At 47.8% G+C, this 16,645-nt stretch overlaps 1 protein-coding gene across 2 annotated transcripts in view; it reads right to left on the bottom strand.

Moving 5' to 3' along the window:
* The window catches only part of ITGAM (integrin, alpha M (complement component 3 receptor 3 subunit)), an 83,475-nt gene that overhangs the window by 64,323 nt on the left and 2,507 nt on the right, over positions 1 to 16,645 (bottom strand). For both annotated transcript variants that reach the window (XM_011982524.1, XM_011982526.1), the window contains exons 3-12: positions 13,651 to 13,754; positions 13,267 to 13,337; positions 13,001 to 13,118; positions 8,114 to 8,238; positions 7,205 to 7,350; positions 5,706 to 5,859; positions 3,501 to 3,651; positions 2,458 to 2,531; positions 2,150 to 2,279; positions 1,114 to 1,256 (exon numbers count right to left, since the gene is read on the bottom strand). In XM_011982524.1, the coding sequence (XP_011837914.1) occupies positions 1,114 to 1,256; positions 2,150 to 2,279; positions 2,458 to 2,531; positions 3,501 to 3,651; positions 5,706 to 5,859; positions 7,205 to 7,350; positions 8,114 to 8,238; positions 13,001 to 13,118; positions 13,267 to 13,337; positions 13,651 to 13,754 (1,216 nt within the window). The remainder of the gene's footprint in view (positions 1 to 1,113; positions 1,257 to 2,149; positions 2,280 to 2,457; positions 2,532 to 3,500; positions 3,652 to 5,705; positions 5,860 to 7,204; positions 7,351 to 8,113; positions 8,239 to 13,000; positions 13,119 to 13,266; positions 13,338 to 13,650; positions 13,755 to 16,645) is intronic.

Below are 16,645 nucleotides of genomic sequence, written 5' to 3'. Positions count from 1 at the left end.
CTATAAAGACACATGCACACGTATGTTTATTGTGGTGCTATTCACAATAGCAAAGACTTGGAACCAACCCAAATGTCCATCAATGATAGACTGGATTAAGAAAACGTGGCACATATAAACCATGGAATACTATGCAGCCATAAAAAAGGATGAGTTCATGTCCTTTGTAGGGACATGGATGAAGCTGGAAACCATCATTATGAGCAAACTATTGCAAGGACAGAAAACCAAACACCACATGTTCTCATTCACAGGTGGGAATTGAACAATGAGAACACTTGGATACAGGGTGGGGAACATCACACACCGGGGCCTGTCGTGGGGTGGGGAGACTGGGGAGGGATAGCATTAGGAGATATACCTAACGTAAATGACAAGTTAATGGGTGCAGCACACCAACATGGCACATGTATATATATGTAACAAACCTGCACGTTGTGCACATGTACCCTAGAACTTAAAGTATAATTAAAAAAATAAAAATAAAATAAAAAACTATAGACACCATATCATGGGTGCAGTCCTATTTCAGGAATTTGCAAGAATGATTTTGACTACAGAGTTTTGCCTCACTCACTAGTTCCCACATAATATGTGACCACGCTGCTTTTGCAGGGGTGATATTCAAAACAATGAACATCTGGGGCTGCACAGGTACTGAGCAGGGGCATGGCTGGAGCAGATCCTAGAGGGTCTGTGAAGTGTCCTGCCTGACCTCATAGTTGCTGGATCACGGGGAAGCCCACAGAGACTGGGGAAGCACCACAGTGCATGGCTGAGGGAGAATCCACCATTTATCAATGAATACGGAATTAGTTCAATATTTTATTAACTAACAGGGCTATCCTGGTTATATATGGGTTGAATACCAGCTCTGAGTACAGGAAGACCCATAGAGAGCTCTGTACAGGCAAGCATTGTTATTTATCATTGTTAAAAAGCTGAGGACACAGCTTTCTCAAATGCTAAGCTGATCCCACAACTTCCCAGCTCACAGCCTCCAAAGGCTCCTTTACAAGAGGGCCATGCATGTCATCTGAATGCCCCTCCTGGAATCTCTAAGCCCCCAGGGCACCTCTGTTTGCACATTCATGCTCCACAAACCACACTCACCTGCGTGCCCTTGACATTGGCGTTGGACTCCCACATGCCAGTGTTCTGCCTGAACATCGCCACCAGGCCGATGTGCTGATATCGAGGTGCCCCTAGAACCAGGTTTTGCACTCGGTTCCGCAAGATGACGGTGGCAGCATAACCTGAAGGTGGGGGTCTGAGAAGTGAAGTGCATTCCCTGACCCCTCCTCCACCATGCAGACCCACTCCTTGAGTAGGCACTGGGGCAGCCCCATGCTTGCTGTGTTGGGGTAACGGATCCCTACACTATATTTCTCTTTATGAACATAATTACAATTCAATTTAGAAGTTTCTGGCCGGGTGAGGTGGCTTACACCTGTAATCCCAGCACTTTGGGAGTCTGAGGCAGGCGGATCACCTGAGGTCAGGAGTTCCAGACCAGCCTGGCCAACATGGTGAAACCCGGTCTCTACTAAAAATACAAAAAAAGGCCGGGCACAGTGGCTCATGCCTGTAACTCAAGCACTTTGGGAGGCCAAAGCAGGTGGATCACCTGAGGTTGGGAGTTCGCGACCAGGCTGACTAACATGGAGAAATCCCGTCTCTACTAAAAATACAAAATTAGCCAGGCGTGGTGGCACATGCCTGTAATTCTAGCTACTCAGGAGGCTGAGGCAGGAGAATCGCTTGAACCTGGGAGGCAGAGGTTGTGGTGAGCCAAGATTGCGCCATTGCACTCCAGCCTGGGCAACAAGAGCGAAACCCCATCTCAAAAAAAAAAAAAAAATTAGCCAGCAGTGGTGGTGCATTCCTGTAACATCAGCTACTTGGGAGGCTGAAGTAGGAGAATCGCTTGAGCCCAGGAGGCAGAGGTTGTAGTGAGCCGAGATTGCGCCATTGCACTACAGCCTGGGAGACAAGAAAGAAACTCTACCTCAAAAACAAACAAAAAAAAATTGAAGTTTCTGTCTTTAAAGCTATCCCAAGAACCTATGAAAGACCCAGACATCTATGCTAGTTGACTTATGCCAAATCCTGACCCCTTCTTAGAGCACCCCTTGCCCTCCCCACTTACCCAAGTAAGCATCATTCATGTCTGAATCCACTCTGGTCATGTTGATGAAGGTGCTTTTCTCATTTGATGTATATAGAAAGGCTCCACCAGCCCAGTCATAGCTCCCCACAGTGCTCAGCAAGGGGCCATTCTGGGAAAGAGGTAGAACAGGGTTGATGAGGAAGGAGGAAGGGACCACCGCTGCCCCTCACAGAGCTACCTCCGAAGTACCTATCACAGAGAAGAGTCCCCAAACTCCTGCATCTCTCCTATCTCTTCTTTTTGCTACCCCCTGCCGCACCCCCGCAATTTAATGAAGGGCCACTTACAGACGTGATGGCAGCACTGAAGCCTTCCTGAGACATCTCGTGCTCAAAGGAGCTGGCACTTCCTGTCTGAGTACCTGTGAAGAGGAGAACTTTCTACATTAAAGAAAGCAGAAGGCTGGGCACGGTGGCTCACGCCTATAATGGGAGGCTGAGATGGGCAGATCACTTGAGGTCAGGAGTTAGAGACCAGTCTGGCCAATATGTTGAAACCCCGTCTCTACTAAAAATACAAAAATTAACTGGGCGTGGTGGTATGCGCCCGTAATCCCAGCTATTCGGGAGGCAGAGGCAGGAGAATCACTTGAAGCTGGGAGGCAGAGGTTGCGGTGAGCCGAGATCGCACCACTCCACTGCAGCCTGGGCAATAGACCAAGAATCAGTCTCTAAAAAAAGAAAAAGAAAAGAAAAGAAAGCAGAAGAACCTAGAATAGGTACTGAAAACCCAAATGCTCTGGTGGCCAGACAAAAGGAGACTCCGACGGGATCTGTGTCAAGCTGGACAGCATATGTCCCTCTTAGAAAGGTGACAGCCATTCACCTCCAGCCACTTCCTGCCAAGTGGGAATGCTGTCTTCAAGGTCTTCAAAGTGTCTAATCTTCCAGTTTTTCAAGATAAACCATAAACCCAGACTGTATATGAAATCCCCCAATTTCTAAATTCCTTTTATTCAACAAACATTTATTGAGCACCTTCTGAGTACCAGGCACTATTCTAGGCAATTGGGATATAATAGTGAACCAAACAGACGACTGCTGGCAACACATCCAAATTTCTGTTAAAATACTGGGTGGGATTTGACTCCCCCATACTCCAATTTACCAGCCTATAGCCAAGATTTGCAAAATTAGAGGTAAAAGTATGGATTCTTTGACTTCAAAGGAATTAACCAAGTGAGGATGGGACTGAGAGCTGAAGGAAGTGGAGACAGTTGATGCTGGGGGATACCAAGGGTTAGGAAGGTCTGGATTCTAGAGGGGACTATGTGTTCTGGGGTGGGAGGCTGCCTAAGGAGCTGCTCTGGGAACACAGATGCCTGACTCACCCTCGATCGCAAAGATCTTCTCCTGAAGCTGGTTCTGAATGGTCTTCAGAGCCTCAAAGTTATTCACCTGGAACACGTGATCACGAGCTGGCTTGGATGCGATGGTATTAAGCTCTTGGCGGGATTTCGAACTGCGGAAGGCATCTCCCACCTGTTACCAAGGAACAGAGGCCAAGCCATGATCTGAGGGTAGCAGTATCATCTGACAAAGACAATTCTGCAGGAAACTAGTCTGAACCATTATTCATCAAGTGAGGAAATGCATCAGAAGGTCCCTGAGACAGGGTTGCCAGGTATAGTTGGGCAGGTTGTACACTGCACAAGGCACTGTGCTAAGGAAGCAAGTTGGGGCAGAAACCCAGGGGCTGATCCATGTGCTGTGGCCACGTCTCCTGGTGTGGAGCTGACCTCCGCCTAGAGGAAGGTGAGGCTTTGTCTTTATATGAAGGTATTTCCTACATGCCAAGGCATGTATCCATGGTTATATCGCTTTCTGTGTCACGCAGGTGCTGTCGTAGTTTGATTACACTGATGATCCTGACTCCTTGCCTCTTCCTGTATCCAGGCCTTTTTCCCTAGCGCTCTGCTGTGCCCTCCTGCTCTTGGTGGAGTCATCTGCCCACTTCATTACCTCTGGGCTCAGGCATGAGTCTTGCTTTAGCCCATTGTATATAGAGCACCCTTGACATAACTAACTCCATCTTAGAAAAAGGCTGCATTGTATATTTCACAGGGCACTTTGCCAACAAGGATAAGGTTGTTTTAAACAAATTTTTTAAATAGGCCAGGTACGGTGGCTTATTCCTATAATCGCACACTTTGGAAGGCCAAGGCGGTCGGATCACTTGAGGTCAGAAGTTCAAGACCAACCTGGTCAACATAGTGAAACCCCATCTCTACCAAGAATACAAAAAAAAAAAAAAAAAAAAATTTGCTAGGCATGGTGGTGCATGTCTGTAGTCCCAGCTACTCAGGAGGCTGAGGCACAAGAATTGCTTGAACTCGGGAGGTGGAGGTTGCAGTGAACCAAGATCATGCCACTGCACCCCAGCCTGAGCGATAGAGCGAGACTCAGTCTCAAAATAAATAAATAAATAAATAAACAAACAGATAAATAAATACATAAAATAAACAAATAAAGACTACATCCAACCAGATAAGGACACAAACAAGCACATTCTTCCCTGTCTGTTCTCACCAGAGGGCTCTGTGACTAGAAGAAATCTAGCCTTCAGCAGTTCAAAGCAGCCGTTGGAACTCACACCTCGCAGTCGCTTGTGATGAGAGCCTGGCATTTGCCGCCGAGGACTCTGCCGCATCAAAGATTCTGCCTTGCAAGATTAATGTGACTAGGACCCTTGGGCCCAGACCAGGAGTCCTTTTCATTCATCCTTTCTCCTCTTTCTTTTTCTTCTGATGTCAAACGTTACTTTGTTTGCTGTGGAATGTTCAACCTATAACTTTTATATATTGATTAAGTATACTATTATATACAGTTTGCAGTATTGACTGATTCGTGGGTGGCTTGAGCCAGAGTGTCCGAGTGAACAGGATGCACTAAGGAGAACTGCCTCCTTGGGAATTCCATGCAGCTCGTGGCATTTGTGATTGAAATAGGATCAACGAAAGCCTGATGTTGCAGAAAGACACCAACCTGCGTGGACCTAGTTATCTCTAACCTTGTACCGCTCATGACACCCATGGATGTTATCAAACATGATGCAGAGGCATGAAAAAGCACTTGCAACATCTCCGCTGTTCTCTTGCTCCCGTTTTCACCATGAGGACATGCCCAGGCTAGCCCTGGAGAATGAGAGCCAGGTTGCCAAAGGGCCAAGTCACCCCAGTGGTTCCACCCAAGGCCATCAGGTCCAGCAGATGACATAGCTGGCAACCCTCAGAAGCAGAGAGAGCCTGGCCAAGATCAGCAGAGCAGCCTGCCAACCTGCAGCTAATGGCTGAGGAAGGCCATTGAAACCAGAACTCTTGGCCAGCTGACCCACAGGCTTACTTATTATTTTAAGCTGCTGAATTTTGGGATAGTTTATTACACAGCATTGATGTGGCAACAGATAGCTGATATGGTGTATATGAGCTAGCAATAGCTCTCATGTCACTTTGATTTTATTAATATTTGCAAATTGGAGGATGGACCCACATAGAAACCCTCCACAGAAGCATCACCCTGAGAGCGGCATTCCATACCCCAATGACGTAGCGAATGACTCCCTCTCTGTCTGCCTCAGGAATCACGTCCTCATATCCCAATGGATCGCCAAACTTTTCTCCATCTGTGATGACAACTAGGATCTTACGGGCATTCTTTCGGGCTCCCTGGTTGACGTTAAACAGTTCTCGTCTGTGCAGGAAAGAGGAGGGACAAAGTCAAACGCAAGCAGATGACATGCTAATTTTTTTTTTTTTTTTTTTTTTTAAGAAATAGACACTCACTCTGTTGTCCAGGCTGGAGTGCAGAGACACAATCATAGCTTACTGCAGACTTGGACTCCTGGGTTCAAGCGATTCTCCTGCCTCAGCCTCCTGAGTAGCTGGGACTACAGGCATGTACCACCACACCTGGTTTATTTTTTTATCTTTTTAGAGATAGAGTCTCACTATGTTGCCAATTGGTCTCGAACTCTTAGACTCGTGTGATCCTCCCACCTCAGCCTCCCAAAGTGCTGACATTACAGGTGTGAGCCCCCGCACCTAGCCAGAGATGCTATTAACGTCAGAAAGGAAATGTCAGCAGAGTCCCAGACACAGATACAGCTGGGTGAGGCCTCGGAGGGGCTCCGTCTCCCCTGAGACTTAGCACTGAGATGCAACTGCCCCAGGACCTGGAAAAGCAGCAGGGAAGGGAAAGGAAGCCTTCACGGTTTTTGTTTTTATACTTTCGCATAATTTGGGGTTTTCAACTGAGTATTATTACTTTTGAATTTTAAAAAAATATATATTTATGGCTGACGCCTGTAATCCCAGCACTATGGGAGGCCGAGTCAGGTGAATCACCTGAGGTCAGGAGTTCAAGACCAGCCTGGTCAACATGGTGAAACCCCGTCTCTACTAAAAATACAAAAATTAGCTGATGGTGGTGGTGAGTGCCTGTAATCCCAGCTACTCGGGAGGCTGAGGCAGGAGAATTGCTTGAACCCAGGAGGTGGAAGTTGCACTGAGCGGAGATCAGGCCACTGCACTCCAGCCTGCTCCGTCTCAAAAAAAAAAAAAATATATATATATATACACACACACACACATACACACACACACTTAATTGGCCTTCAAGAAGCCTCTCCCAGAGCACTGCACCAGCTCCCCAGCCCCTCTAGGACGCTACAGTGCTTCTTGTACTTCTGTCCTAACCCCATCCTTGCCTCTACATACACCCCAGAATCAGAGCGAACTTCTCAAAATGAGACATGGTGATGTCTCACCACGGGCTGTAAAGCCGCCTTTGGTTCCCTGGCCTGAGCCGATCTTTCTAGCCTCCCTCCAGACACTTTTTCTCACTTCCCCACTCCACTCCCACCTTTCACTCAGGACTTGTCCTTTGATGAATACACCACGCACAGCCCCTCCTCCCCACCTCTGCCCGTGGGGGAGCATCCTCTACTACCCCTGTCTGAACGGCTCCCTTCATCCATCAAAGCCCAACTAAAAGTGTCTCCTCCTCCCTCCATCCTAAGCGAAAAGGGGAAGCTTACACCACTTTGCGGATGGCCGTGGCCGTGTGCGTCCGCCCATACAGCTGCGTTATTGAGTTCACCAGTGATCTCGGCTTAGGGTTGTGCTGGAACTTTTCGAAGGTAAAGTGAGTCCAGAATTCTTCGGAGTACTGCATCAAAGAGAACTGCGGAGGGGGTGGCTGGTGTGATGCTGGAGAAGGTGCCCCCACCTCTCAGACATCTCCCAGCAAGCTCCACAAAGATCTTAAACACTCCAGTCTCCAAATTTCTCCTCTGCACTGCCCCTAATCCCCTGCCTCACCAGGACAGAGAGCTGCCAGCAGCTCCCATCTCTCCTCAATACTAGAAGACGGCCAGAGGCCAGGAGCAGTGGCTCACACCTGTAATCCCAGCACTTTGGGAGGCCGAGGGGGGTGGATCACCTGGGGTCAGGAGGTCGAGACCAGCCTGGCCAAAATGGTGAAACCCCATCTCTACTAAAAATACAAAAACTAGCCAGGCATGGTGGCACGCGCCTGTAATCCCCGCTACTCGGGAGGCTGAGGCAAGAGAATTGCTTGAACCCGGGAGGCGGAGGTTGCAGTGAGCCGAGATTGCGCCGCTGCACTCTAGCCTGAGAGACAGAGCAAGACTCTGTCTCAAAAAAATAAGAAATAAAAATGAAAATAGAACTCAGCCAGCAATGACATGTGGGCTCCATCCGCCATGCCAACCCTTAACAATTAGAGCTGCCCGCTTTATAAAAGGCTGAAAGAATGCTGAGACTGCATCCAACAGAGCAGAAAAGAGACTCAGGAAGGCAAACCACAATCGACTGTCAATTTGGCAATGTCTGCAGTTGAACTGGGAGGAGAACGTGGTGGCCCGGTTGCCATGTATCTTCCAGCTCTGTGTGAGCTCTTCCCTAACCTACCCATGGGCCCTCACCAAGGTTTTGGACTTTTTTAATTGCTCCATCATGATCGAGACAAAATCCTTCATCTGCTGAAAATCACGTGGGTTGATGCTACCAGAGCCGTCAATCAAGAAGGCGATGTCCTGTTCAGGACACCCTGAGGAAGGGGAAAAAGAGTATGAATCAAGTAATTTGACACTTGGTGTTTTGGGCTTTTTTGTGTGTCAGCTCTCTGCTGAACAATGAGGATATGGGACCCCGTCTCTATAAAATATATACATATGTTATATAATATATATAAACATATATATTATAGAGATGGGGTCTCTATAAAATATATATGTATTTTATAACATATATACATATATGTTAAAAATTAGCCGGGCACAGTGGCAAATGCCTGTAGTCCCAGCTCCTCAGGAGGCTGAGGGTGGGGGATCATTTCAGCCCAAAAGGTTGAGGCTGCAGTGAGCTCTGATCACGCCATTGCACTCCAGCCTGGGCCACAGAGAAAGACCTTGTCTCTAAAAAATAAATAAGTAAGTAAACAAACAAGGGCAAAGTAGTATGGAAAATTTTCATTAATTCTGCCCAAGGGAATCAGGGAATGTGGTGATGTTTGACTGGATCTTGAAGAACAGGAAATAACTTGCCCAGCTGGGCACAGTGGCTCGCACCTGTAATCCCAGCACTTTGGGAGGCTGAGGCAGGTGGATCACTTGAGATCAGGAATTCGAGACCAGCCTGGCTGACATGGTGAAACCCCATCTCTATTAAAAATACAAAAAGTTGCTGAGATGGCACCACTGCACTCCAGCCTGGGTCACAGAGCAAGACAAGAAAGAAAGAAAAGAAAGAAGAAAGAAAAGAAAAAAGAAAGGAAGAAAGGAAGAAAGAAGGAAGGAAGGAAGGAAGGAAGGAAGGAAGGAAGGAAGGAAGGAAGGAAGGATTGATTGATTTGCCAGATATACAAAAGGAATCGATTCTAGAAAAGAGAATGGCACACACACATAAAGCGATGTGGAATGTGCTCCTCTGCCTTCTGCCCCATCCCCAAATCCACTTTCTACCCATCGCCACTCAGCTCTGTGGCCTGGGAGGTCAACCTGCAGGGACCCCATCACCAGGACTCTGTTGCCCTCTGGATTCCCATTGGATTTGGTGGATGAGGGGGCTCAACAAAAGACTGGAGGGAGGAGGACAGTGAGGTCCAGGTGTTCTCCCATTGAGGTTGCTTGGGCACAGCTATGTCCTTCACAAAAGACCAACTGTTCCTCAGAAGGAGGCCAGCCCCACATGACTCTCTCCGGACCCTGGTGAGCTCTCCCTCCCCTCAACCCATAAGCCCAGGGGTGAAAACAGACCTGCTTGCCCAAGGCTTGCAAAGTCCCTGATGGCTCCCTTAGATCTCTCACAGTTTTATAATTACTCTCATTATAAATAAACCCCCCTCTTTGTAAATAAATCTTACTGAAACTGCCTTTGCAAAATTATGGCGGAGACAGTGAAAGAGATCTAACCTAACCGACTCCATCTTGCTTCTAACCTCCAAGCTGTCCTTGTTCATTCCTGGGTGTAGGCTGAACTAACTTTGGGAGAAACTTAGTTTATAGTTTATAGTTTAAACAAAGATCGTAACAGCTCTTTTCCAAAGCAGACCTCCTTCTTGCCTGGGGACTAGATTGCCTTTGTAGGACTAACATTAGTCACAAGATTAGAAATTATGGTTTAGGAGTCATGCAGCTGGAGGCTACAAGATTCTGACCCTCCCTAAACTGCTCCTAAAATCAGCACTTGAGATATTTTGCAGACCTTGCACTTGACGGATCAGCTGGCACCGCCCAGATCAATAAACTGGCTCATCTGATCTTGTGGCCCCTACCCAGGAACCGACTGAACCCAAGAAGACAGCTCCGACTCCTGATGATTTCATCCCTGACCAATCAGTACTCCCGGCTTGCTGGGTCCCCCCACCCACCAAGTTATCCTTAAAAACTCTGCTCCCCAAATGTCAGGGAGATTGATTTGAGTTGATAATAAAACTCTGGTCCCCTGCACAGCCGGCTCTGTGTGAATTACTCTTTCTCTATTGCAATTCTGCTGTCTTGATGAATTGGCTCTGTCTAGGCAGCAGGCAAGGAGAACCCCTTGGGCAGTTACATTACTGGAATGTGCTTTTGGTCCCAGCTGAGACTCCTACTGATACATGGGACAAGGGCCTCAAAAGGATTCTGGCAGAATCCAGGAATGCCGTTCGATGGAAACAGCACTACAGGGGCAAACGTATGTGACAGCAATGGAAACCCAGCGGTGGCATCAAGCAAAGAACAGCGGGCAAGGGCCTCTCTACTCCAATAAGGAGTTTGACTTTATCTGTAGGCAATGGGGAGCCACGGAAGGTTCTTAGAAAAGGAAGTGAGATAACTTGTTTTGTATTTCAGAAAGACTGGCAGGGCACAGTGGCTCATGCCTGTAACCCCAGCACTTTGGGAGGCCTCCTGAATAATTAAGACCACAAGCACACGCCACCATATCTGGCTAATTTTTTTTTTTTTTTTTTTTGTAGAGATGGTGTCTCATTATGTTGTCTAGGCTGGTCTCAAACTCCTGGCCTCAAACAATGCTCCTAACTTGACCTCCCAAAGTGCTGGGATTACAGGTGTGAGCTACCACACCCTTTCGAATTTTGAACCAAGTGTATGTGTTATATATTTTTTAATAAATGAAAACATTTTTAAAGAAGTAGTCTTGAACCCTGAGAGTGAGGTCTAAAGAGGTAGAGGTGTTAGCTGAAGCCACAGAACTGGGTGATTTCAGGAAAGAAGAACACGTGGGTGAAAAGAGAACCCAGAACCCAGTGCCCCTAGGTGGAGAGGGAGGTGGAGGCCAGCCAGGGGTGAAGAGAATGCACTCAGGAAGTTTAGGTGGTGAGGGTGGGGAGAGATGGCAGGAGATGAGGAGGAGATTAGAAGACAGAAGATCATTTTCATGGCTATCAATTGTGGTGGTTGATCGTTTTTCAGATACAGGTAGAATGAGAATGTTTACAGCCAGAGGAAGGGAGAAGTTAAATGTCCTAGAGAGAAAACAAGTGATTCAAGAGATGCTGGGCCAGGCACAGTGGCTCACACCTGTGATCCCAGCACTGTTAGAGGCTGAGATGGGAAGATCCCTTGAGACCAGGAATTTGAGACCAGCCTGGGCAACAAGGTGAAACCCCATCTCTACAAAAAATACAAAAATCAGTATATGCACACCTGTGATCCCAGATACTCCGGAGGCTGAGGCACAAGAATTTCTTGAGCCTGGGAGGCAGAGGCTGCAGTGAGCTGAGATTGTGCTACTGCACTCCAGCTTGGGTGACAGAGCGAGACCCTGTCTCAAAAAGAAAAAGGAAAGAAAAAGAAAAAAGGAAGACAGATGATCACCTTAGTTGGTACATGAGAGACTCTCAAAAGTCCAGATGGAAGAATTTAGTCATGGAACGGAGGAGAGACAGGTCTTCCTCTAAAACCAGTGAGTCACTGCCAGGAGTGCTGTCATTATGGAAATTTGAGAAAAAGGAGAAAGTGCAATGTTATAGCTCTTTCCGAATTTGTCTAACAAATTCCAGTGAAGACTGGAAAACCGTTTATTAAGATAAGATAAGAGAAGGGGAAAGTGGAGGGAGTCCATGCCTGAAGCTTTTGTTTTCTCTGTGGAGGAAGGAGGATTATCTGTGGAGGGTGAAGTATAGAGGAACAGGGCTTGAGAAAGAAAAAAAAGAAAAACATGCAAGGGAGAAACATTCGCCTATGGTGCCAGAATCAACATGAAGACAAGCAAAAAGATGGCAGAGCCATTGAACAAAGCAGTGGGAAAAAGCAACTGGAAAGATCCATGCACCCTGACCAGGCACAGTGGCTCATGCCCACCACTCATTCCCTGGCTCATTCCCAGCACTTTGGGAAGCCGAGGTGGGCAGATCACCAGAGCTCAGGAGTTCAAGACCAGCCTGGCCAACATGGTGAAATCCCATCTCTGCTAAAAATACAAAAATTAGGCGGGCGTGGTGGCAGGCACCTGTAATCCCAGCTACTTGGGAAGATGGAGCAGGAGAATCGCTTGAACCCTGGAGGCAGAGATTGCAGTAAGCTGAGATAGTGCCACTGCACTCCAGCCTGGGTGACAGAGCGAGATTTTGCCTCAAAAAAAAAAAAAAAAAAAGGTTCATACAGTCATTCAGAATCTCAATCAATGGAGGTTTGGGGAACAGGGGTCTGGAAGGCAGCCCCCCAAGATGGTTCCCAAGATTCCCACCTCCTACCAATGACACCTTGCGCCATTCCCTCCTCTGCAGTGTGACCTGGACTTATTTTTTAAAGACAGGGTCTTGCTCTGTCAGTCAGGTTGGAGTACAATGGTGCAATCATAGCTTACTGCAGCTTCAACTTCCCAGGCTCGAGTGATCCTCCTGAGTAGCTGGAACTGCAGGTGTGTGCCACCACACCTAGCTAATTTTTTTATTATTTTTTTTTGTAGAGACAGGAGTCTCCCTATGTTGTCCAGGCTTGTCTTGAACTCCTGGCCTCAAGCAATCTTCCCACGTTGGCCTCCAAATAGCTAAGACTACAGGTGGTCATCACCACACTCAGCTAATTTTTTCTCTTTTTTTTTAGAGACAGGGTCTCACTACATTGCCCAGGCTGATCTCAAACTCCTGGGCTCCCAAAGATTGCAGGTGTGAGCCACTGTGCCTAGCCAAGGAGTTTTCCTAAAGTACAAGACCCTAGCACCTCCTTAGCCTCCCTCTCCAATGGGACCCACTTCCCCTACCCTTCTGCACCCAGAGCCCAGACCTTGAGCAAATGTCACCTCAGTCCTGCCCCCTCCCCTGGTCTTTTGCTGCCCATCTGTTCCCTCTGCCAAATGCAACGCACCTCGGAGGGTCCCTGGGAACTTCTGAGGCTGCTGCCGTAGGTTGGATCCAAACAGGAAGCAGAGCCCTTTCACATACGTGTTCTCACTGCAAGTCTGGTGTATGGTGGGGCCACAGGCCTAGGGGGCAGGAGCCAGTGGAAGAGGCTGCCCCTGCTTCCTGTCCTTGTACCCCAGCACCTCCACCCTCCACAAGACCCCCTGCCCCACCATGCATGGGCCCCCAAACACCCCCATTAGGATGCTCCTCTGATCCGGGGCCACTCACCAGCAGCTGGGGGGGGCTGGTGGTGGCTGCCAGGGACAGGCCCAGGGACATGTTCACAGCCTCCTCGGGGACTGCGGGGACAGATATGGGCAAGGTCACCCTCGGGGGGGACAGAGAAGGCTGTGGAAGAGCTGGGCAGGGATCACCTCCATGTGGGAGACAAGGAGGTCTGACAGTGAAGGGGGATCCTAGATCTTGGGAAAGAAAGGAACATGGAGGGATTGCCTGGGGATGTCTAGGGGAGAGGCTGCAGCCAGAGGAGAGGGTAGGGAGGCACACACCTGTGCCCCCACCACAGATCCTCCAGCACACAGGAGTGCCTGGCAAGTCCCTTTGTGTTCACAGGGGGAATCCCAGTCCTGGCCCGGCGGGGCGGTGACTCACTCTGCAGGCGGATGGGCTCGCATGAGCCTATGCTGTAATCACACTGGTAGAGGCTGCCCGTTTGGTTAGCAGCCACTATCTCCTGGGGGGCTCCAACCACCACCCTGTGGGGAGAAGTGGAAATAGAGAAAACTCCGACATGTGGGGAGAGAAGGAGACCACAGAAGAAGTTCTGCCACCCAGAGGAAGGTGGGGGCCCATACCCGGATTCCTGAATTCCCATGACTAGGAGGAAGAATTAGTAAAGAAAAAAAATGGGAAAATGTTAAGACTCAGAATGAGAAAAGGTCTTCCTAAGGATGACACAAAAACCAGAAGTCATGTAAAAATAGGGCCAGGTGCGGTGGCTCATGCTTGTAATCCCAGCACTTGGGGAGGCCGAGGGGAGCGGATGGCCTGAGCTCAGGAGTTCAAGATCAGCCTGGGCAACATGGTGAAACTCCGTCTCTACTAAAAATACAAAAAATTAGCCAGGTGTGGTGGTGCGTACCTGTAATCCCAGCTAAACGGGAGGCCGAGGCAAGAGAATTGCTTGAACTTGGGAGGCAGAGGTTGCAGTGAGCCGAAATAGCACCACTGCACTCCAGCCTGGGCGACAGGGCAAGACTCTGTCCCAAAAAATAAATGAATAAATTTTAAAAGTAAAAATAGGTGAATTCAAGCTGGGCACCATGGCTCATGCCTGTAATCCCAGCAACTTGGGTGGTTGAGGTGGGAGCATCACTTGAGGCCAGGAGTTTGAAACTAGCCTGAGTAACATAGCGAGACCCCATCTCTACAAAAAGGTTTTTAAAAATTAGCTAGGTGTGGTGGTACACACCTGCAGTCCCACGACAACTTTTTTTTTTCTTTTTTTTTCTTTTTTTTTCTTTTTTGAGACAGGGTCTCACCCTGTTGCCCAAGATGGAGTCCAGTGGCATAATCATAGCTCACTGTAGCCTCTGCCTCCTGGGCTCAAGCAATCCTCCCACCTCAGTCTCCCAAAGTGCTGGAATTACAGGCATGAGCCACTGGACCCGGCCCACACAGTCATTTCATTTATTTTTATTTTTATTTATTTTCTTTCTTTGAGACAGATTTTCACTCCATCACCCAGGCTGGAGTACAGTGATGTGATCTCGGCTCACTGCTGCAACCTCCGCCTCCCGGGTTCAAGTGTTTCTCCTGTCTCAGCGTCCTGAGTAGCTGGGATTACAGGTGTGTACCACCATGGTTGGCTAATTCGTGTATTTTTAGTAGATATAAGGTTTCGCTATGTTGGCCAGGCTGGTCTTGAACTCCTGGCTTCAAGCGACCAGCCCAGCTCGGCCTCCCAAAATGCTGGGATTACAGGCGTGAGCCACTGCGCCCAGCCTCCACACAGTCATTTTAAATAAATTTCTGGACCGGGCACGGTGGCTCATACATGTAATCCCTGCACTTCGGGAGGGCAAGGCGGGTGGATCACGAGGTCAGGAGATTGAGACCATACTGGCCAACATGGTGAAACCCCGTCTCTACTAAAAATACAAAAAATTAGTCAGGTGTGGTGGCACGTGCCTGTAGTCCCAGCTACTCGGGAGGCTGAGGCAGGAGAATCGCTTGAACCCAGGAGGCGGAGGTTGCAGTGAGCTGAGATCACTCCACTGCACTCCAGCCTGGGCGACAGAGCGAGACTCTGTCTCAATCAATCAATCAATCAATCAATCAATCAATAAATAAATAAATAAATAAATAAATTTCTGTATGTGATAAACTACCATAAGCATATTCAAAAGAAAAATACTGCACAAAGGAGAGAGATTCACAACTCATACCCCAGACTACTTTCTTCAGTGTACTCAAAGCTTGTACAAACTAGTAAAAAAAAAAAAAATTGAAAAATGGCCAACAGATAAGAAAAACATGTTCATAGAAAATACCTCTCTCAAAAAAAAAGAAGCAATTTAAAGCTAAATTAAGATACCACTTCTCACCTACTCGATTTGCAGAGATCAGTAAGTTTGATAGCACACTGAGTTGGCAAATGAGTGAGGGAGTATGAGGAAGTAGGTATTTTCATGAATTTCTGGTGTGAGTGTAAATTGTTGCCACTTCTGTAGAGGGTGATCTGGAAAAATCTATCAAAATTGCACATGCTCATGCACCCCTGGATACCACAATCCCAGTCCTAGCCTTTACTTCCAAATAGGCTTGCACATGTGCAGAACGACAGCATTGTTCATAGAGCAAAAGTTTGGAAACAATCTAAATATTCATTAACAAGAGATCTAATGTAATGTAAAAGGGGATTACAAGCCAAGTGCAGTGGCTCACGCCTGTAATCCCAGCACTTTGGGAGGCCAAGGCAGGTGGATCACCTGAGCTCAGGAGTTCAAGATCAACCTGGCCAACATGGTGAAACCCCGTCTCTACAAAAATACAAAAATTAGCTGGGCGTGGTGGCAGGAGCCTGTAATCCCAGCTACTCAGGAGGCTGAGGCAGGAGAATTGCTTGAACCCAGGAGGCGGAAGTTGCAGTGAGCCAAGATCATGCCACTGCACTCCAGCCTGGGCGACAGAGCAAGTCTCTAAAAAAAATTTAAAAAAAAAAAAAAAAAGTAAATTATAGTACCTCCAAATTTATGGCATGCAATGCAAGCATAACATGGAATTAATGGACTTATCTGGTCAAATCACCAGGCTGTATTATGGGAGATAAAGCAAAGAGCAGAGACCAGCCCCCTTCTTCTGGAAAGGTACTATCACCTCCACAAATACTATTTCTGTAAAGGTAAATGTTTTAGGCTTCGGGTTGCATACAGTCTCTATCACAGCTCCTGGATTCTGCTATTACAGCTCAAAAGTGGCCACAGCCAGGCACAGTGGTTTATGCCTATCAACCCAGCAAGTTGGGAGGCCCAAGCAAGAGGATGACTTGAGGCCAGGAGTTTGAGACCAGATTGGGCAACAGAGAGAGACCTCGTCTATACAAAAAAATCAAAAAATTAGCTAGGTGTGGTGGCACATGCCTGTA

Source organism: Mandrillus leucophaeus, unplaced genomic scaffold (genome assembly GCF_000951045.1).
Source record: "Mandrillus leucophaeus isolate KB7577 unplaced genomic scaffold, Mleu.le_1.0 Scaffold24, whole genome shotgun sequence".
Classification (NCBI taxonomy): Eukaryota; Metazoa; Chordata; class Mammalia; order Primates; family Cercopithecidae; genus Mandrillus; species Mandrillus leucophaeus.
This window is presented reverse-complemented; position numbering and strand designations above follow the sequence as displayed.